Source organism: Neolamprologus brichardi, chromosome 13 (assembly GCF_056152115.1).
Source record: "Neolamprologus brichardi isolate AB-2024 chromosome 13, ASM5615211v1, whole genome shotgun sequence".
NCBI classification, from domain to species: Eukaryota; Metazoa; Chordata; class Actinopteri; order Cichliformes; family Cichlidae; genus Neolamprologus; species Neolamprologus brichardi.
Genome location: NC_142116.1, coordinates 8,289,619 through 8,313,719, shown reverse-complemented (window position 1 = coordinate 8,313,719; position 24,101 = coordinate 8,289,619). Strand labels below are relative to the sequence as shown.

General features: G+C 37.2%; 1 protein-coding gene and 1 long non-coding RNA gene across 2 annotated transcripts in view; one reads left to right on the top strand and one right to left on the bottom strand.

The window, feature by feature from the left end:
* Window positions 1-9,417, top strand: part of LOC102792925 (uncharacterized) — a 118,775-nt gene extending 109,358 nt beyond the window's left edge. The window contains exon 5 of the long non-coding RNA XR_004843416.2: window positions 8,346-9,417. This is a non-coding gene — a long non-coding RNA (uncharacterized LOC102792925). The remainder of the gene's footprint in view (window positions 1-8,345) is intronic.
* The window catches only part of bcl2l11 (BCL2 like 11), a 30,715-nt gene continuing 15,854 nt past the window's right edge, over window positions 9,241-24,101 (bottom strand). Inside the window, exon 4 of the mRNA XM_035904720.2 lies at window positions 9,241-14,226. Coding sequence (XP_035760613.1) covers window positions 14,074-14,226 — 153 coding nt within the window. The 3' untranslated portion in view covers window positions 9,241-14,073. The remainder of the gene's footprint in view (window positions 14,227-24,101) is intronic.

Below are 24,101 nucleotides of genomic sequence, written 5' to 3'. Positions count from 1 at the left end.
TTTATCAGAGATAAGTGATGGAGATGCAGCAATGTGAATTCTGCTTTTTTTATTTGTAGTTAACCTTATAGTCTTTACATATGAATGGAAGTCAATTAAGAAAACACAGAATTTTGGGAGAGATTTGGAGAACCTTGAGGAAAATCTGGAAATGGTTGGCAGTGAAAGAGTTAAAATGTAATGCACTATTGCAACCAACCACTGAAAGAGTAAAAATACACAAACAGTATGATGAACCATTCAAATCACATAATACAGTAGCACTACTGCTAATGTGTTAACGGTAGGTATAACTACTACCGCAATTTTAAAAAATACAGTAAGTAAATGTAAATAACCTTAATATACCCATAATGCAAAGCAAATTACAGTAATTAACTGTAGAAATGTTTTCAGGTAAGTTACTGGGCATTTTGTGGTATTTTACTGTGAAAAATACAGCAAAGGTTAACAGTGTATGTGTTTTATGCTGCTGAGATGACTGCACAGTTTCTGGATCATGTCAACATATAGCCCTTTCTTTGCATGATGGAGCTTTAACCTATATTTGTGGACACAAACTGTGTTCACAGACACTCATTTTTGGAAGTGTTCCTAAACCCATGTACTGATTTCCATGACAGAATCACGCCTAGTCTTAATGCAGTGGCGTCCGAGGGCCCGAAGATAATGGATATGCATTACTGAATTTTGGTCTCATCCCTTGTGCACAGAGATTTTTCCGAGCTCAAGGGCTCTTTTGATGATATTATGTGCTGTAGATGATGAGATATTCAAATTCAGCTTTTCACTGGGAAACATTAGTCTGTAATTGTTACACTGCAACTGCAATTTGTGGATGTAGTTTTTTGTATTTTACTTCTGAGAACCTTTGCCAGTCTAAGTTGCTCTGTCATGCTGCTGACCTGTTGTGAGTTAATCTAATTGGTAGAGCAAACATTTGTCTAGCTGTTACTTTTCCAACCTTTTGTTGCCTCCTTCCCAACTTTTTTGAGGTGTATTGCTGCCAGGACAATTGAAGATGAGCTAATCTTTGCCATTAAATAGTAGGAATTCTTTGTTTTATTAATGTTAATTAATAAAATATTAATATTTAATGTTTTATTGTGGAAAAAATGTGGGTTAATCTGATTTGTGATTTTTTTTTAAAATGTGATTTTAGTTACATTTTTGACTTCTTTAGGAACAGAATACAATCATGGGCTTAGTCTCTGCACAACTTTGATATAAGGTCAACATTTTATTGTTTCAGGGTCACATATTAATGCTTACAGAACAGCAAAATTGTTGTTAAATTGTTTGTTGCCAACAGGAAAAAAGTCAAGTAATAAAATTGTCATACTTATCAGGGAAACACAAAGACTTTAGATACTATTGAAAAACCTTGTAGGAACCAGCTATTCATGCACAGAGGTCTGAGGAGTCTTCCAGGAGTGGCAATGCTCTTTTCCATAGAACTGGATAGTAGGAATGTATTTAATAATCTGGAATCTAAACTCCAGAGCAGGTTAGGTTTGCAACAGAAGTTACTCTGGCGACTTACCCCAATATAAAGTGAACCAACAAAAAGCACTCAGTTAACTCTGAAGCAACCTGGATATGGTGAAAGCCTGCTTTATAGTGCAGGCCTGAGAACAAAAAATGATTGTTTGTCTGGTCTGAAGCAGGCTAACTCTCAATTTCCATGTCTTCCACAAAAAATTCTGCCAGAATAGTACGAATATCCTCACTTAATCTACTTTAAGCTTTGTACTGTTTTTACTAGTCCCAAGAATGCACAACGGACACAGCAGGAGGGTAAACAATAAGAAACTCAAGGGAGTTGTTACAAAATAAAAACAGGAAACAAAGCACAGCAGAAAATCTAAACCATTACAGAGTGTTTTGGCTGATTGGCTAGCTAGCTGCAGGCTAGTTGATTTGGTAACTGATATGATCTATTTGGTCTGCCTGTATTTCCATGGGGTTTTTTGTGTCCAGGTTGTGTAGCCTTTGTTTGATTTGGGTGTTTTGATCTGGATCCTGTTTGTGGACTTGCCGGGGCTGCTTTTGGTTTGATTTACTTTGACATGTTTTGTCCTGGGCTGGAGTATGTCAGACTGTTGTAATTAGTCTCATTACCCAGCATTATCACTCATGTGTGCCAACTGCATGTTTCTGTTTGCCCTCTTACATGTCACTGGTTTTCTTTGCTGTGGGTTGTTTAAGTTGGTTTTATTTCCTTCACTTGGGTTCACTTGTGGTTTGTCCCCTCTTTAGCTTGGATTTGTGAGTTTGACTCTGGAGTGGCTAGCTTGATTTGCCTCAGTGAATCTGGTGGTACATGCTGGCTTGGACTATTCTAGAGTGGCATATCTGCCTCAGTGAAGCTGATGTAATACTGAGCCAAAGAGCTGCAACAGTGTGCCTGACACTGCGCTGCTCACATGTAAAGATGCTTTGATACATGACTAAAACAGCTCATATGCTGTATGTGCGTAGACATACACTGAGACAGCAAGAGATTCTCTTAGAAAGCCACATCCTTCTGAAGAGCAAAGTCTTTTTTTTTCTGCAGTCATCAAAGGGAGAGCTTGTACGATAGGAAGCACTCTACATTTTAATGAGGAAACATGAATATGATTTTAAAAAGTAAAACTCTGCACAAGGAAACATGCCATGAATAGAATATAACAGGAAACAACAGCTTCCCTACAACTCACTGTTTTTAGCCACATTCTTCTCTTGAATGTTGTACACACTGTGGGGTATTTCCACTGATACCGCGTGCATATTGATGGGGCCCAAGAGAACAACTTCCTTAAAGTGGACTTGCCCTCACTCACCCTTACAGAGATGAAAAAAAATCTTCCTTTTGTTCTCTCTGAATTTCTGTCCTGATGCTAGATATGACTAACCAGTGTAGCAGTGTATTCTTCTTATATTTCTATTTCCCATATGGCAAATACAACCACAAATCAAAAGTCATATGCCCATTTCTTTCTAAATTTTGTATCCGACATGTCAAAGTCACAAGCAAATACGCGATTGATTGTGTGCATATTGGATTGGATGCATATACAAACAGGGTTAAAGACAAATTCAAGTCTTCTTGTCCTGTTCTTGTGACTAATGCATAGTTCTAATTGCACTCACCATGTATTTTGCTGCAATTCTTGAAAACCATTCAGGCAAACATAAACTTAAGTTTAAAATAAATTATTTCAAACACACAAAACAAAACATGCTATGCTAGTAGGCACCATAGGAATATTCATTAGAATTTGCTAAACAAAACAGCGGTCATATAGGCCTAGTGACTTCCCAGGAACCCTAATCCCTTGCCACTTCCAGCAATTATTGAAAAACTAAAATGAAAATATTAATTTGATAGGTGGTTGTTGTCGGGGAATACACATTTTTCTCTTGTGACCAATAGTTGCCAGGAGGTCACCGACTGCTCTCTAGGCCTGTGTGACTTAACCAAACTTACATCTGCAGTTCTCTTCCCTAGCTCTGTGGGAGAACAGCAGCTTTACTGTTCTCCTTCAGACAGAAAAGGCTTTGATGAAACCTTTATGCTAATGCTGCCAAGCAACAAGGAATACTTAACCACTGAACAGCAGAAGCTTTAGCAGATAGATAACTAGATTTTTCCCTCCAGAGATGATGGAAAGCAAAACCAGACCTAACATAAAAATTAATGTTTAATGTTAATGCATTCATCAGCTGGCTAGAGTTCAGGTTGTTAGAAATCTTGCTCAATGACATCGTGTATTACAAGCAGGACTGAGTCATTTCTTTATTTTTTTCAACTGCAGTTACTAAAGTGTGTAGATGCATCACAAAAAATGAAGATTATTGAATTAAGCAGCATCATCGCAGACTAATGCTAACTAAAATTAACGTTGTTATGAGAATGAATATCCAGGTATATCTATTAAATAGTCTAGTAAATGTGCGTGCATTCTAGGCATTGTCTGTGGAAATTTATTACACAGCATATTTGCATTGTTGTATCATAAAATTTCTCAAAAGCATTCCAGAGTCAAAGCTGAGCACATCTTGTGTCATTGTTGCTTATCTCTTTTAAGTACTGAACATTAAGATAAGACATTAGATGTATTCAAAGGAGCTTGCAAATGACCTAGATGACTGAGAACCTTCAGACACATTAGATGTATAATGCTCTAAGCATTATGTATGTAGTTTCTCTGCAGCTGGGACTAGCAAGGCCATTGTGTTTCCTTTTCCCAAGAGCACTGTTGTACCCACTTCTGCTTTGAGGACTCAGCAGTTTATGACAAACTGAGACTACCACACATAAACCAACCTCTTCATCATGTTTTCTGTCCTGTTTTGACCTCAAGTAACAGAAGATTACAGGAGACATCATTAAAATTGAAGACCTAACTTACAATCACCCATGCTCATCTTCAGTTTTACCATGCTTGTCATGCTCTTTTCATGCCTATATTGTTTATTAGACTAATATATAAAGTATGTGTATGTATATGTACGCAGTATTTTTTGTGCTGCTGGCACTGAATTCAAATTTAACACATAAGAAGTATTTTTCACTCATCAATATTTGGTTCATTTGTAGCTGGGTGTGAAATTTAAAAAATGCTGCATTTTGTTTTTATCACAACTTGACGTGTTGCATCGCATGTCTCTCTTGAGTTTGAGGTGTGGTTTGTTGTAAATACCTATAAAGCTTGCATTTTCTCAAAATTCAAAGGTGTAAAAAAGAATCAAAGCCTGATAACATTTTGATGATGGAAGTGAAAAAAAAAATAGAAGTTATTGTCGTGAAAACCCAACAGTAAAGACTAAGAAGAATCTCTTTATAGCCAAAGGTTTGTTGTATTTAGAGGAAAGCTGATCATATCCTTTAAAGGTTTTGCATGCAAAGTATTTGCCCCTGAAGTTACATATATATATATATATATATATATATATGTAGATAGATATAGATATATATATATATGTGTGTCTGTATGCATGCATGCGTGTGTGTGTGTGTGTGTGTGTGTGTGTGTGTGTGTGTGTGTGTGTGTAGTATATTAGTGACATTACATTACAACAACAAGTACTTTAATACTTATTCCACTTTCATCAGCAGTATCATCAGTCAGAATCAGGCAGATTTTCATGAAGTTAAATTTTGCCACAAGCATGAATCAGTTTTTGCATTTTACTCTTCCTACATGCACATGGTTGTGTGCGTCAGCAGTCAAAACTAGGAAACAGATGTGTTCTGATATCTCTGTGATCCTCACTCATGTAGAGGGTTAGCTGCCACTGACTAATCCCGACTGAACCCACAAGCTTTGTGTACAGCTATCTTATGTAAAAAGAGAATATCCACTAGGAGATACTGATTATGAGTTCTGTTTTGAAAAGATGGCTAATCTGTTTGTTGCTATAGCTGTACCGTGCATTGTGAGGCACAAGGAAGTCAGAGTCTTTGTGGGGAAATTTGTTATTGTGACATATTGCCTTTTACAGAAAGCTTTCTTGTATGTAATGTTTTAACCATCCATGTATGGTGTCTGTGTGTGTCCGTGTGTGTGACAACACACAATAAATGAATAGAGAAACACCAGAAAATGCTTTTCTTATTTTGTTTTTGTTGTTTTTTTTCTTATTAAGTAATTATGCTTAAAAAGGTTTTCCAGATGTACTTTGCAATTTGTGAGTACAATGTGGTGCAACAAAAAGAAAATTTTATCATATATTTGAAGATAATACAGTTTCTGAAAGAGCTGTATAGTATGTGGAGGGGTGGGATGATGCATAAAATAGTAGCCGAGGGTCAGCAGGATACTCTACTAGTGGGTGTAATTTAAATCTATATTATAATAAAGCAGCAACTTTTATGGCTAAACAAACAAAAAATAAAAGCCTGTGTGAAAGTGCCAAAAATTACAGCTCCTGAAATAGAGACTATAGGCAAAGCAAGTCCATCTCCATGCCCACATTTCCATAAGAACATTAACTGTCTTAGTTACTATAGCTTATTTCTGTCTACCAGTTCAAATGAAGACTTAAAATTTTCATTATTAGTGGTGTGGCTGTTTTAACTGACATGTTGCACCACTAAAGGCTACTATAGCTTCCTGAGACCCTTGATACTTATATGGGGACATTGCATTGTGGCTTTTCTGCACACTCTACTTCATTTTGCTCAGTAAAGGCCACATAATGAGACACTTTATTTTACGTTTTAAAAGATTACTTTCTATTCAAATATTAAGGTTATTTTTTTGAACTTATCAGATTAAACTTTTGCCAAATAGAAGAGAAATAAAAAAAAAAAAACATCCCAACCAAGAGTTTAGGTTTGTTTTGGTGAATGAAGAAATCCCAGCATTTTATTAGTTTGCTAAAAAGCACTAAACAACATGTTTACATGTCCTTGTTCATATACATGTCAAGATCTAGATTTTGCTCAGAGACATGAAGTTCACTAAAAGTGCTGCTGGAGTCATAAGTGTAGATTATTTACACGTGCAGGTGCTGTTGTGAAAACTTGAGTGTCTAATTCAGCAGAAATTCACCAGACTTAACAAGTTCACTTTTTCTTTTTAAGTTATGATTTACAGGAACATCTGTTTTTAAAATATGACAACTGCAAGTAGTTTCCATTTTTGTTCTACTTGAGTGTATAGATTGTTTTGCACTTGTGGAAATGTAGTTATTTTGTACTCTACACTTAATATAAAAACTTATTATAGGCTAGCCAAAGTTTTACATCAATTAGATGCGAATACTTTTATGTATGCTCTTTGTCGATAACACTTATATACTTGCCCCTTAAATGCAGGACTTTTTTTTTCCTGTGGTTCACTTTTCACACAAACAGCACTCAATACAGGAAGAGAATAGACTGGAGGTCTCTGACCACAGCATCCTGAATATGTCTCCTCTTGGCCCTAATACAGAAAGAACTCTGTTACACTAGTTGTATGTGTAAAAAGCAGCAGTGAGGAAACTATGCGCACACCTGGTTCCTGCTGTGTTTTACACAGTAGGTAGTGTAGTCTGAAGGAGTCAAACCACAAACCATCTTTATAAGTACTTCCTATATAATCATAGTGTGCCCAGCATGAGTGCCACTGTTGCCAAAAATCGTAATCAAAATACTTTTTCAAATTTAGTGTTAAATTTTTATTGTTGAAATCGCTTCTTATTAGCAGGAATTTCTGGAAATTGGTCCTAAGTACTTTAGAAATGTCAACAAACTGTTGGTTGAATGACTGCAAATGCACCAAAAATGCAGTATGGTTGTTTGATTACACAAACATTTTTAAGAATACGTCATGTAACGGTGAAGTCCCTGGCCTGCCTTATAAAACTGAGATGAGGCATAAAGAGATAATGAATCATGGCTGTTGATACTTGGACTTTAGTGGTGCATAATCCAAATTTTAAAAACAAGAGCACACTTGTTTTCCCACAAACCAGTTGCTACTTGAACCATTAAAGTGACTGTCCTGAATCACTGTTGGCGCAGCCTAAATAATTATCTTCAGACACTGTACCTTCATACTGAAGGTAACTGACAGCACTTTTATCAGGTCAGCTGCAATACACAAAATGCTACTTCCTTGTTAAAACTACTGAAACCAGCGTTACAAAAAGTGAAGCACTCCTTTACCACATTACACTCCGAGGAGCTAATTCATTCTCTTCTTTTAGAAACAAAAAATACAATCAAGACTTTGTTGATAAGTTAAGTCTGACCTGTCCTGATCCTGAAAGGGGCAGTGGTGTTCTTAGGCAAGGGAATAGTAGATGCAATAGAATCAACATGTGTCATGGTTGTGGATTAGGCTTTAAGGGTCTATGTCAGAGTTCAGAGATTTAAATGGATAAATAACCATCTTTAAGTTCTCCAGAGGCCTGGTAATGAACTAATCATGTGATTCAGGTGTGTTGCCCCAGGGTGAGATCTAAAACGTGCAGGGACACTGGCCCTTGTGGACTGGGATTGGGGACCCCTGGTCTATGTAAAACATTCAGGGAAAATAATTTCTCAGAAGAACAAAAGTCTGTAGTACTGATTACGAAACAGACTGAACACTAAATATACGACAATTCATTGACCTGTACATTAGTAGTGTAGGACGTTAGTGCAACTGAAGTGCATGTTGAACTTCTAAAGAGTGCACACCATATAATACTGAATTATGTTTACAAAGCAGATCTGTATGCTGTAGCAGAAAACAGTCATATGTTTTCATTTTAGCTGAACTTTGAGCAACACAAACCTGCTATATGAAAGTCATTTTAGACACCTTTTGTTCTCTTACCTTCAAACCACTAAGAGTTAAAACTGTTACTTCTCTCTTTCTCTACAGATGGAGGAATCCACCCCGGCTGGACTACAGTTCTGACTCACACACGTGTATGAATGTGTTTGTGTTGGTGTCTGTGTGTGTGTGTGCCTGCAGGCGTGTAGAAACCATTTGTGTGTGTGACCAAGTGTGCGTGTGTTAATGAGTTGTGTATGTGAGTCTGAATGTGGAAGACATATAATTATCTGAGCATGTGCTTTTGCCAAGTTGTGGAAGGCACCGTACTTTCCGTGTACTGCAGACGAGCACACGAACACACGCACGCACACAAACACAAAAGGAAAAGGAAAAAAATATATATTCAAATTCTGCTAAAGGGAAACAACTTTATTTCATTTTTTTTAGGTTTTATGCCAATAAACAAACTGATGTTTGATCAAATACAGATCTCATAAAAATTAATTATATTTGCTAATAAAATATATTTTGCTTCTATAATTTCTTTTCTGAAAGATGTACATAAAGAGATTTTATATGCTTCACTTAGATGTTTCACTAATACTTCCAAATAAAGTGAGCATATTGGATGTGTGTGGATGTGATATAAAAGCCTTCAGCAGAGTATGGCAAACAAGTATCTCCCAAAGTCAAAGTCTTTAGGCATAGAATTCAGCTGCAAATGGGCTACTGGGGAAAAATAGGGGGATTCTGTTTTCTTTTAAAAAAAGAAAAGGTACACATGACTGCCTCAAACAGAAAGTCTGACCTTTACATTGGTTACACATTCACAGTTGTTCATAAAAGAACAGACGTATTAACAACTAAATTCTATTTAAATAAACAACTTTCTATAACCAAACATATGCAAATTAGAATAAAAAGATGGTTTCTATTGACAAATAATCACACTGCTCTGATTTTTTGATTAAATTGAATGTAAAAAGCTTTATTTAAAATTGAAGCAATAATTACAATATGTTCAGTGTACAGTTACAATATTAACAAAAGACAAATTTGCTACAATTTTACTGGGTCATTTGGAATTGTTTGTCTCAGTTCTCGTACAAACAACCTCCATCCAAGAGATGCATTTCTGTACAGCACTTGCAGCAAAAGCAAAATAAACCGCTATGTCTCTGGGTCCACTATACTGTGTGTTTTATCTTTTTAACAATTCCACTGATTTTTTTTTATTCTTTTCTATTTTTTTTTCTATTCTATTTTATTTTATTCTTATTTTCCTGTCATGAGAAGAGTCTTAATAGTCTGGCTTCTTTTGGCATATCTGTTAAACATTTCATAAAATGGATAAATGTACTATGTAATTTTTCCATGTAAATAATTTGAGTGGAAAAAGTGTTCGTCACACCTTCAAAAACCAGAACATTTCAATCAGGGGTTAGAGCCACCTTAAATTCCAAACAAAGGCAGACTGATGCAAACTGAAGTTTTCATAAATCTAAAAGTTGTAATCACAAACTCTGAAGGTAGCGCCTATAATTGTTGGCATCAACATGTATGCATCACTGGACCTCAACTGTATTTATTCATTCATAAAAAAGCCTTTGCTGTTCCCAAACAAAACAAAACTCAAGACAACAAACAGAAACAGGGGAGATTTTAACTTCTCAGCCTATGCAATTTCAATTCTGGAGTATAGTGGATAATAATTTTGCTGTTGATTTCCCACCTAGGTTATTGTCTAGCCTGCCTGTCTAGTCTTTGATTCAGCTGCAAATATGTTTACCTTTCAGCAGCCCAAACGTGCCATAAATTATGCCAGTCTACTAAGGAATGCCTCAAAAAGAACATGTTGAGGGTTATGGATTTGATTAACCATGAAAGGTCATATGCAACAACCCAAATATGATCCCATTTAAAAGTTATGGGGGGGATTAGAAAAGTGCAGCAATATCAGTAAAACCCTTAAAAACTTTTGCAACTTTAGACATTTAGCAAGGACAGTTATAACAATTATACAAAACACCTGCTAAAAAGGATTTCTGCCGAAGGGGACCAAGACCAACGGTGACTCTCTTTCTCCACACATCATTACATCTGTTCATGCTTTTGTCAAATTCATGATTGAAAAATTCTTGTCATGTCGACCACCTTTATCAGTCGGCACTGAAGATATGCCAAAAAAGTCAACAATTTGCAACTTGCTTTTTCACATAACTGTATGTAGATAACAGCCGTTATCTTAAAGCCCCAAAGAGCACAGCACAATATGCGAACGCAGCCTGAGCAGTGTTAAAGCGAGTCAGTAAAACCCTGAATGTAATACAAGTGTTTCTGTGCTCTAACACCTACAAATGATAGGCGGAGAATCTGCACATTGCCAGGTTTCCATATCAGTTTCATAAGCCGTTAATTCATCTTTCAGTTTCCTCCCTGCCATGCTCTTCTCTCACACTCCAGCTGTAATACAGTACTTCAAAATGAGGTTGTAGGTTTCACATGGCACGATATCAAAAATCAACACGCAGTTACAGCGATCTCAGTGTCACAGCAGAGACAAAGCAAAAGCACTTAGGTTTGGTGCACACGAACTCACACCTGGAACGTGTGCAATTCCAAACAGAGACAAATCAAAAAGGTTACATGGTATGCAATACATTACTCCAACAGGAAAAGATAGAACAAGGAGGAAATACAACCAGAAACAGAAAGTAGTGTAAAACAACTTTTGCATTTTCTGTTTAGGTTGCGCTGTGGCAGTTTTGCTAACAGAAGGGGACAAATGTGGTTCTCGGAAATAAACAATACATTGGTAAGAGCTCTTTGTGGTTTTCTGTGGTTATGTTAAATCTCTTTGTATCTTTATATGTATTTTTTATGGCCATTAATATCTCTTTGTTGCGATTTTTTATTTTAATCTTGTAGTGGTATGTTTCTAGTAGCCCGTAATACCAATAAGCCAGATGTGTACGGTGATGTTTATATGACAAATATAATCTATATGACACTGCTGTCAGAAGTGGATTTTTAGTACAGATTATTCTAATGACTTTATCCACTACAAGTAATGCTAAATATCTTTAGATAACGCCTGCAAAACCTTCAATTAGTGACCAGTCCTAAACCATCTCATCATATCATAGGAGAAAGCTTGAAAATGATTACTTGTAGCTGATGAATAGCTATTAAAATGTAAGATTACACAGCTGACAGAGTAGCTGAAATTCTTATGTAGCAGTGATAAATACCAGCACATTAATGTATCAGTGATTTTCAGTGGTGTTGACACAACTGTGCAAACGTACATTTGATTATTGCTGCGTTACAACAAACTTTTGGGCTAACCTCACAGGGAGTCGTCAACAGTGATTGAACTACGTTGTTTCTGAAGTTTTAAATCAAACACATGTATCACACATAATAGCACAGTACATCTCCAAGGTTGCTCACAGGGGCATAAAAAATACTTCCCTATTTTTGTTTGTGTCATGCTTAAACAAACATGCACACTAGGCAATGTCATTTTATTATTATTGGTACCGATCAAGTTAACGTATATTATGTCAATGAATTTGGGAATATTCAACTTGTACCATTCAAACCAACATGGAAAACATGAGTTGTACACAAATATAATTGGTCAGTGTTCACATTGGACCTTTGAAATACAGTGTTTAATGCTTACTACTCCAACCAAACCTAATCAGTCTGCTTGCTTGGTAAAGTTTGTCAGAAAAGTTCAAGGAGTTGGCTGTGCACCATGCTTTAAAGGAGGTAGGGATGTTGTGATTATTCTCAAAAAAGCCAGTTAAACAGAGCGGGAATTCTATCTTTGTGTCTTTTTTCTCTAATTTTCATGAATCATATCATAAGAAGTATTGGTTGATTTGGTTTCCCACCTCCAATAAACTGTAGTGTACAGTTGATTCCTTCAACTTTCCTAGTAGAAGCATGCACTTTTGGTATTATAAAGTGCTTCGGTTAAATGTATTTTTGCATAATCCTTTGACACCACATTATATTCAGATAGCAAACAATGTTCAAAGTCAAGAAAATGGACTGATGTATATTTACCCTCAACATTCAAATGGGAGTAAATTCTGATATTTGTAAACACAGACAAGAAGAGAACTTTTCGGATAAAAAGCCTCCTCTCTCAGTGTACTCAGTTGTTTGTATTTACTTCAGATTTAATCAGGATTAAGTGGTAACATTTATTTTTTCGTAACATAACCCAATATCTATTTTTTAAAGGATCGTGAATTCTTACATTATAACACAACAAAAGTTTTCATTGGCATCAAGAGTTCAAAGATACAAATACATGTTTTTAATCTGAAGCCTCTATTTCCGCTGTTCGCTAATCACTTAGTTATTTAAGAGTCTTTGACTTGCACTATTCAATGTTTGGTGTTTGTCCAAAACTCAAACTAACGATTTAATGACCTGGCAAGCGTATGGAGACTTGGCCAGGTCTGAATCACTGTGCTAATATACGGATATCCTTGTCAAGAAACCATTGCACTCTGCCTGCTAATGGTAAAACCAGATGCTTAACGAAGAAGGTGGAAGACAGTAATGGTTGATTCATTTAAATTTAAAGGTTGCATAATGCATAAACAAGACACTATGAAATGACACTATTTAATAGTTTTGTTGTTCACTTTGTTCATCAACACCACTCTGCTAACTGGATCTCAACTTAGTAACAATTCCTCCAATTTTGTTATTGAACAAAAATGGAACACTCACATTCAGATTTTGGTTATTAACACACTCTTTTTCTTTGCTTTAATGCTGAATACAAAATGACCAAAGAAGAAAACTGTTATTGCATTTGATGTCATCTTGTAGGAGGCCATGTACACAGATAGTATTTGGTGGTATAACCCATTTTTGAGTTCTCTAGTGGAAACTGGAAGACTTGTATCTACTACTGCAGGAAGTTGGTTCAATATCATCTTGTGTTATGATTAAGGGTTTTTTGTCTAAAAGATGCAGATGGTAAAATCTACTTGGGTGGGCTCAGTTCATTATCAGGTTGTGCTGTATATTATGTACCAATTGTTGTTAAAGTAGTCATGAAACACAGTGATAAAACATCAATTTTGCAGTTTTAGAAGACAACAAATTTCTATGCTATACATGTTTAGAAAACAAATGAAGATTCATACAGATGTCTCCTGCTATATATCAGTAACTTAAAAGTACCTTTTAAGGGATAATAATCCAGATTATAGATTCAAGAAAAACATAATAACCAATTCATTTGAGTTCTAAAATGCTGGTGTGCTGTCAATCTGCCACAAGTATTTTGGAGTTGGATACCGATGCAAGTCTGGTCCGGCTGATTCCTACAGAGGTCATGAGTCTGCTGCATGATGGCAATGAATGTGATGCAGGTGCAATTCCAAACCAAAGTCATCCATTTTGACAGATATTTTGACCTGGGGAGAACATAATCTTTGTACAAAAAAAAAATTGTATAGAAAGCGAGCGAAGTAAACGAGAAACTGTTCAAGGCACATTTGAATTTCCACAGGCGTCATTTTGCAGAGGCATATTAAGGTATTGCGACTGCCCCTGCCCACAAAGAATTGCAAAATCTTGCCTCTTTGGTAGCATCACAAAATCTTTGAGGCCATGACGGAAAAACATTGGTGCAAACACAAAAAAGGATTAGAGTTCCAGGAGACAACAGTAGTCTTTTTCGCAAATGGAAAAGCAGAGAGTAGAGGCTAAAAATGAGTTCTCCCCAAAAAAAGTAGATCCAAAAACAGTTAGTAAAAAATGCTACGTCTGCCGGGTTTCTAGGTCTACCACTCTCATTTTAAACCTGGGTGTCCTGGGTGTTTGTATTGCCTTGTATCCAAATCCATCGCCCAATCAGTATCAGCAGTAGGCCTACACAGATAAGGGTGACAGGCTCCTGGTGGATATGAGGCACTATGTTCGGCAGGAGAACAACTGGTCTAGGTGCCCTCTGGAACAGAAAGAACAGAGAGAAGAAGAGATATTTTAGTTAATGACAGTTGTGCTTCATAGAATACACATGTGACTGCATTAAAATGTAACAAAACCCAGTTATTGAAACAAAAGCTAACTCCTTGTTCTTACTAGAATATCTTGTTGTATATATGTGGGCTTATATAAAATCAACCCAATGCTCCATGAGTTAGTTAACAAGTCTGGTGTTACTTAACTTTGCTTCTTACTGAGTTATTTGACAACAACAACTCTGTTTGACATGTCTTAAATATTCACTTGAGAGCTTCTTGATGTGGAACTATAGACTAATCATTGTCTAATCAAAAGAAAAAGGTAAGTATTTTAGGGTGAGGGTGCTTGATGCTAATCCTTGTGCAAGTAATTAACAAGAAAGTATTTATTGTATGCAGTTTTATATGCCTAAACTTAATAAAACTGTTAAACTGTTTTATTTAACAACATGTACAGTAAAAAAAATATATTTATATCTACATGAAGAATTTGCATTAGCATTTGCATAGTGTGTTGCCATATCGCAAAATGTTCTGAGTGTGCAGTGATGTAGATCTAAAGCTCATGTAAACACCCTGTGATCACTTGACGTTTTAAATCAAAGGGGCAGACACCTACTGTATGTTTACGTCTACAGGAAGCACGTAAGTATAGTTCTCAACATCCTGCCACAACTCTCTTTTTACTCTCTCCATCTCCAGGTGTGAGTGCATTTTTGAATGTACGTGTTTATATGTATATGTCTTCTTATATTTTGGGTTCGTATGAAAGCTCCTGATCTTTTGAGTTCTGACTTTTTTTAAATCTTTTTTAATATGTTGCCTGACAGAAGAATTTATACAGTTGATCACACTCTGAGAATATTAACTACCTTTACATGAGAGCATACATACACATTCCCAGAACAAGGAATGTGGTACTGTAACAAAAGCTGTCACAGTCCTTTCACTCCAGCACACACTTTTAATTAACAGTAGCTAACCTGAAGGTTTGCTGCAGCTGATATTAGCAGCACTTCAAAAGCCCCGTCTACTGCCCAATACTGCCTGATAAACTCCATGTTACCATTTGAGAAAAGCCCACAACAGATGTCAAACATTAATGCTGTATGTATTCTACAGTGACAATGAAATGGTTCAGTACAAGAATGTATTAAAATGGTAATTTAATGTTGCACTTCCATACAGTAGTGGAAAACCAAGCAAGATACAAAGATGTGAAACAGGAAAACCTCTAAGGTTAAGCTTAGGAAATGCCGGATACACTGACTGAAACTCGACAGCAAGTGCCGAAATGCCAAGCATAACTGAAGATGATTGGTTTGATATAATCTGAGCACAGAAGATGTTTTTACAAACACATATTGTGCAAACTGTTAAAATAATAATAAAAAAATAACTAATGAAATTAGTTATATTTGTCTTCTGTTACTGTTACATTTCATAGAGTTTCTCAACCTTTTTGTGAATGAGGGTGTGCTACTGTACTCCTAATTAGTTAATTGCTGTATAAACCGTTCAGTCAACTCTGCTAAAAAGAGAATTGTCAATACAGCGAGTAAATTAAGTACTGAACATGTCACCAATTTTCTATGTATTTCTAAATGTGCTGTTGAACACATGAAGAAAGGGAGGTGCAACAAAGCATGCACCAGCTGAAATCTATTAGTAATTAGAAAGCAATCCTGCCAATTTTTGCAAATTAAAATCAGCTGCTTCAGTCCCAACTGATTGGCCTATAAAAAGGTCTCATTACCAGGTGTTACACAAGAAACTGCTTGTGATTGATAAAGTTACTGAGCAGACCTTTGTAGCCTTGATGTTGCGAAACATTCTGATGGTGCTGGTTACAAAAGAATTTCTAAACTACAATTGTTTCAAAGACAAAATAATAAGTAATGCATTCAGCCACCATGGCCTGTGTGCTCGCACACCACGCGAGACTCCATTGCTGAAGAATAAGCATGTCAAAGCATGTTTAAAGTTTGCTGAACAACATTAAGACAAGCCTGTGAAATACTGGGAGATTGTAGTCTGGTCAGATGAAACCAGCATTAAACTCTTTGGATGCCATAATACACACCACGTTTGGAGAAAATAGGGCACTGGATATCAACCCCAAAACACCAACAAAACAATTTCACATAACTGAAGTTTAGAGGTTGGAGCACCATAATGTGGGGCTGTTTTTCAGCATACGGCACTGGCACATAATTGAAGGAAGGTGGAATAGAAAAATGTACCAGGATATTGTGATTAAAAAAATCTGCAGCAATCTACCAGGATGATGATGATGTTGAAACGAGGGTGGACCTTTTTAGAAGGACGATCATCCCAAACATGCTGCCAAGGAAACTCTCAGCTGTTATCAGGGATTCCCAGGGAATGGCTCACAGTAGTCCAATTCCTTGGAATCGTTATTTTGCCTGCCTATTGATCCTGCTTATTGGTTCTTGCAGTCTCGTTACATTTAGCTGATTTTAGCTTGTGTGTAGGAGGAAAATAGTGTTGCAGTCTGCAGCATGGATATGGATATTACTTTTATTTTTATTGCACAAAAGGATGAGAGCGTGATGGTAAAGTGGAAACCACTCCAGGACAGAAACAACTGCATTATACTTTTAACATAACTTTGGCTCTTTGCAGGCACCTGTACAGACACCATGCTAACGCTAAGCTAGCCAAGAGCCCAGGGTGATGTTAAAGCTGAGTAAATGCGGACCCCTGCACAGCACCGTGATAAAGTGAGCCATCATTTGTGGTGAAATCAGCCACACGTAAGCTCACACGTGTCTTCATTTGGATAGAGATTTGTGCTGGTGTGTAGGGCTGTAGCCTCAGGTTAATGCTGTTGAATGGTAATTATGACACCTTTTAGAAATACATTTCCTTAGGAAACTGCTGATGTGTTCAATACTTATTTTACTTGCTGTAGCTCCAGTGACACATTAAAGCATTATCACAATGTTAGGCTGAATTTGCTCAAATTTTCTTTTTCAAATCATTAAAAAATAAAAGTTGAAGCAGACAAGGTGAAAGCTGAGTCTGGTTGGATTGGGTGCCCAGTCCTCTTGTCTGCATGTTGCAACAGAAATCACCTGCCTTGTTTCACACTGTGCCCCTCAGCTGTGTCTATTTGTAACTCCTTGCCTCAGTCATCTAGATACACTTGGCAGGCTGTTGACTGAAACAGGTGTTTTCTTTTCTGTACAGTAACCCTGCAGCTGATAGCTCAGTGTCTTGGCCTCAGTCCATTTCTTCAGCAGCAGGAAGAGTAACTTTTCAGTAATAATCTCCCTGGTCAGTAGAACAGGAACACATCCTCAGGATGGATACTCAAAAAAAACCTCTCTCCAGAAACAACAAGGTTCCTGTTACTGTGGAAGGGCATCCCCACAATGAAAATTATGTAGTAACTTGTGTACACAGAAAGCCATTTTAGACAACAACAACAGAAACTTTAGCTACTTCACTCAGACACAATGTTGTGCAAGTTACTGAATGTATTTTCTTCACCCAGTTTAAACCTATTTTAAGAATAAAACACCTGAGTAACTGAATCCTCTCTTATATAATTAACAGCTGGAAATTACATCCACAACTACCCGGAGTAGCTAACAGTGGATGGCTTTGGTTGAACTGCAGCTTTCAGGTGTGAGTTTTAATGAGTTCTGTTCAAAATGTTTGCTTAATGCTTTTAAAGGAAACTGCCGTACGTGAATCATTTAAAGAGCAGCTAAGGAATTTACAAGGGTAGGAAGAATCCTCCCCCCCCCCCCCCCCCTTCACGTTGTGGCATTAAGCCTTTCAGATTTAGCCCGGATGGACAGACTGTGCAGCATCATCCAGATATCCGCTGGCACAAAATAATGCTGCCTGCCCCAGGCTACACTGTACTCTGAGAAACAGGATCTTTACAGATGCAATAGGGATATAAAAGCTGTGTGGTTTAATTTGAAAAGTGAGCCAAAAGCCACAGAAGCCTCTAATGCCAGAGGAGGAAACAGGTGAGGGGAACACTAGTTAACCCTGAAATGATTCACAATGTGCTTCTAATTCCACATCTGACTAAACAAACAAGCAAGTTAGATGACCAAAGAGCTAGCCGAATGCTTATTTGAAGAAGACATGACCCTGATTTTTACACTGAAACAGTTATGGCAGGTGAAGGTAATGGGGTGTAACTTATAAACCGTAGGGTTAGTTCTGGCAGGCAAATCACCGGTACCAGCTGATAACATTCCTAGAGCCAATCTCATACAGGTTGGTGTGCCATTTAAGATATCTATGCATATAGTTTCTGTAGTTGGGGTGGCTGTAGCTCAGCAGGTAATCTGCTAATCGGAAGGTTGGTAGTTTAATCCCTGGTTGCTCTAGTTTGTGTGCCAAATATCCGACAAGATACTAAGAGCCTGGATTGTTGGAGCACCCAAGTTGCTCTCCAATGCATCCTTTGTGAATGTTTCTTAGATAGGAAGCACGTGTATAGAAAAAGGTGCTTATGCGAATGAGACAAGTTATATCAAGTGCTTTGACCTCTCAGGTACAGTAGAAAAGTAAAAGAACTGATCCATTTGCCACTTACATCCCAGCTAATGCTCTCCCCACTTGAGGCTTTCCCTGTGTGGGTATAGAAGGGTGGGAAGGCCACAGAACATAGCAGTGGTGCCACATATAAATTGCTGTAGATGGAAATAATGATCCCACTTTACTAACTTCTCCTGACAGAAATGCTCTCAAATGGTAACGGCAATCTGGAGACAATCGCTTGGAAGATGTTAACATTATATCTGTTAAATATTATCCTGTTAGCATTGTGGTGCTAGCATTTGGGTTCAAGTACCCTTGTGAATAGCTTCACAGAGCTGTTGGGACTGAAGACTTAGTTTTATTATCTGTCAGTGGTTTAAATCAAATTCACCATGACAGAGGGGAAAAAAATTGCACATCTGGAAAAACATCTTATTCTGACAGGACATGTGATACTTTTTCTTCCTTTGTGGATTTTTCCTCCAGTCATCACTTTATGAACTTTTTAACTTTAAATCAACAATTTAGCTACACCAGTGTAGGAAGTAGCCGATCACCGGCAGAGAGTCAATGCAGCAAGACTGATTTCTCTAAGGCTCAGTTTCCCTGAATGTCATCAGGGGACTGTTGTATTTGGCGGCAAAGTGAAGAGTAAATTCTCCACATGTTGATTTTTTTGGCAATTTAGTTTCATCTCCGCAATCTGAACGTCTGCCATTACTATATATCAAGACTCTTGTCTTGAGTGAAGTTAATACCCATTAATTCAGCCTCCCCTTTCATTTGGCATCAAAAATTGGCGTCTCACATCACACATTACCATTAGAGCTTTGCCTTTGTTTATAGTAGAATATTACACTGGATTTCAACCCGAATAAGAACTTTTGTAAAAGCAATAAAGAGTTGCAATTTTCCTTCGGCACCTTATTTTCTCTAGGCCTTCAGAGATGTTATTATACCTTCTTGTTATGGAAACAGTGAGATTATTGTTATTATTGTTAATTTGCTTGCAGCAATGTTTATCATGTTGCACATTAGAGACTTGTCTCTCCTCAAAGCAGCGTTGGAACACAGACACAAGGTTTGTGGGTTTTTGTTTTGGTTTTTTTGCTTTAGTTGGCAGCGTTTCTGCGCTCTTTCGTCACCTCACCAACCACTGTAATGATTTGACTATCATGATGGTCTTCAGCTTGCAGAGTAAGGGAAGGGCTCCTGTTGGCAGATGTATGGGTCCCAAGACGCAAAGCAATCTTACTGAAAGCTTTTTTCATTATAACGTTTTATTTAATGGTCCATTGATGTCTAGATACTATTATAATATATAAGCTGTTTTTGGTACACTGAAGAACATGGGTTATGTGGTTTATCAAAACCAGTGCAATGAAAAACAGGGAAGCTCAATAGGAACTGCTTGGATTCACAGCATGTGAATTTATTCCAAATTAAGGATTTGGATTAATTTTATATCCTGACCAAAAAGGCCAAAATGCCACTTCTGAATGATCTTCCAAATCACAGTATGTGCTGATCTATAGTCATGCTTGGCTGCAAATGAAAGCTGAGAAACTATGAATGACAACATAACAGGAGGATGTGGTGTACCTGAGAGGAGCCTGTATGCAGACTATCTAAAACCACCTCTCATTGTTATCAAATTAACTGCATCTAAGCTATAATTAGAACTGGACTAATAATACTTTATTTGGTAACATGCATGCTGGAAGTTTCTTTACTTCATAGAGTTCAAAGAAATAGTCTGCCGTTTTGGCAAACAGACTTGTTTGCTTTCTTGCTTGCAGTTTGATGAGAAGATCAATATCAGTGTCATGTCCATGCTTTGAGTATGAGAGCACAATGTTTTTAGCTTTGCTTACGATAAAGAACAGCAAACAGTGCTTTACAATATCACATATCAACATGTTTTAACTACTTTCTTTTGCTGTTTTAACATTCCTGTAAATCCAGGGATAAACCAATAAACATCTTAAATCAGAAACACTGTGTAGACAATAGGGTTGATCTGTTACTCTGGACGATTGGTTGTATTTCACAGTCAGTATAAGAGGTTTGAATTGCACTGCAATCAGAAGCAGATGTATTCCTTTAGCTGACAAACTGCGGGCTGAGAGACTGACATGAAGCCAAAACCAGTTTCCCAAAAAACTTTTCAATTTCAAGCTTACTGTATACCTCAGGATTACAGAAAGGAAACGCACACATGCACACCCAGACACACATTGGTAATTCTCTAATAGTTTCCTCATTTGAACTCTTACCTCAAATAACCTCATCCATCATCTGAGAATAGAAAACCTGCTGCCACAAATCATTTTCCTGCTGTCACTGCAACTCTGCAGGCTCCTAACAAGTAATTCAAACAGCACGTGCAAACACACGAAGGTACCACAGTGTAGAGTGCATGCATTTGCCCACACACATCCACAGTAATTGCTAGCGGGATGTAACAGCAGGCAAAGTGTGACAAAGATGCCAAAGGACGAAAAGCCAAACTTTCACAAAAACAGATTCAGAAAGGCAGGAAGTCAGCCAATCATCGGCAATTCACCAGTCAGGCATTTAATCAGTAAAAAAACATAATTCAGCCCATCAGTCAAACAAGATGATACAATTCATCTACTTATAGATAAAACAGTTTATCACAATTACTGCAGATTCTTTCATGTTTGCACAGTGAATCATTTTGGTCTGTTTGTTTTGGGAAGCCACAGGTAAATGAATCCTTTACTGTTAACATTGTGCCTTTTAAAAATGTTGCTTACATTTATGTTGCTGTATAATTTGATTTGATTTCAGCTTAAAGGAGCAACCAGTTTAAAATCTTTCATTGGTGATCTGAGACTCCAACATTGTTTTCCACTTTTGTATAACAGAAGTCTTTTTTTTTTCCCCTTCAACATCAGCACAATTAGCAAACATCCATGAGTCAATCTGCCAGTTTTAGAGCACTGAAGGAGATTTGAAGTCGAGAATTCCCCACTGGCTCTTGAATGCAGCATATTTAAAAACCTTTGCAGTGTTACCATGACACTGAGAAATATTAAAAGTTGACCAGATGCACTTTTGATCCAGAAATCTAAAAATTGTGGATGCAAAAGGTGATGCGAATAAAAAGACAGCCAAGTTGTGCGCATTCTGCAAGTGATTGTTTCTGCCCAAAGTCTTTGAAGGCAGACATCTCTGATGCAAGGGTTTTTAAGTTTCTCATCTTTCTATCTTGCTCTTCTTCTTGCCTCGTTCCTTTCACAGTGGAAACATTGAGTCAGCCACTTCCAAAGAGCTCGTGTGATTTTATTTGGTTACCACAACTTACTATGCTGCTTCTCAAAAATAGCTTTCAAAACAAGGCTACACTTTCAACCACACACATACACACACTGATGCACACAATGCAAAATGACTCAGGTTTTGCTACATTATTTTTCTATCTACTGTTACCATCTCTGTGGTGTCTGTGCCACTTTGAATTAAAGTGTTTTTCTTTTCTTTTTCAGTTGTTTCTCTTTTTAAAAAAAACAAAAACAAAAAAGCTTTAAAACAAAAATATGCCATGGGTCTTACATTCATGCTATAGCTTCACTTAATCACATACCATTGCTAAAATAAATGTAAAATTTAAGTACTGAATGCAAAAGTACTGCCACCAAGTATTAACAAGTTCCTTTTCCTGTAAAAATGTCTTTACTGTCAGCTTGAACATCTACTCACTGATCTTGCACAATCTGTCCAAACTGACATTCATAGAGTTGCACTGGGAAATATGCATAATAACAGCTACAAATACTTGCATAACAATGCCCAACTCTTGCTACTGAGTTGAAAGATTTTTTTTTTTTCTGTGTGTACTTTTTCTGTGTGTACTTGAATAATGCGTGAAAGGTTGGGGTGTTCTGAATACCATTCTTTTGAGGGTTTTAGAGAGGTGGTGGTATTCAGAAGAAAATAGTTACCATAACATTAATTCACAATTGTCGCTATATTTACAAGTAAAATTATTCCTCTGAGAGAAAGCTCGAAGCACCAGATTGGGTGAACATCACAGTGATGCAGTTCTCTGCTATCTCACTCGAGAAACAGAGGGAAAGCTATGCTAGCATTGACCTAGAGATTTGATGTTATCCTTAGTGGGGTAAAAATTGATAAAAGGCCTTGATAAGTTGCCAAATCTTGCAGTAATAATGTAAACGGAGGTGTGGTGTTGACTGCCATGACTGAGAGAAATAGGTGATTATGCATTTATAAAGATTTATATTAGAAACCTGGAATTAGTCAATATTTCAAATGAGTCAATAGTGAAATATTTGAAGCACTCAAATAGAAAAAAAATGTACTGATGCTGAAATAACTTTCCTCTCTCAGTGACTACTGTCCTAGTTTCTTTGAAACTTTGAGACATCAAAGTTCCTTCCGTTACAATAGCTGACAGCAGAAATTGATAATGGTGTTTAAGTTCAGAAAACGCCTTTAACAAAACAACTGTTCAGCTAGCAGGCCATAAACAGGCAGAACCTACGGCAGGCACTGTTTAGTCACAGAAACAGTGCTGTAGGCAAACCTAGATGGTTAAGCAAGGGTTAAAAATACTGTCCTGCTCTTTGTCTTTCATACACACTCAATCACTCTCTCACACACACACAAATACAAGCAGCCAGCCAGTGACACCCGACTGGTCCAGAGTGTTCCTCAGAGTTATTTCTGTCTTCAGGACAAAGGCTTGTACCTCTTACTGAAAGACAGTGTGTGTTGGGAGTTTCTGTAAGCGTGTGTGTGTGTGTTTGTGTGTGTGTGTGTGTGTGTGTGTGTCTGTGTGTGTGTTTGGACAGGATAATTAGACCTTGTGCTTTGCTCCCTTAGAGTTCTGTAACCGCAGGTTTGAGCCATAATGAATCTACACTGTCACGGACACTGGGCTGTCGCACCACACACACACACACAAACACACATGGGCATGGACACCATTTTGGGCATGTTCACAGAAGTCTGAAAACAAACATGCACACATTGTGTAAATGTTTGACAGAGAGAGAGAGAGAGACAGATATAAAGACAGGGAGGAAGAGAGAGAGATATTGGATGGATTAACTGAGGGCAAAGGAGAAAAAGCTGAGTGTGTGGAAGATTACTAAAAAAACAAATGCTTACTCATTACATTTGAGATTATACACTGCTGCATATGTTTTCCAGCAAAATAATTAACCACTATAATATAGTATGGTTGTATGGTATGTTACAGTAGTAAGTGCTTTTCAAACTTCTCAGGCAGTAAAGTGAACTAAACCCAGAGTCTGTGTCAGTGTAGCGTCTCTGTGAG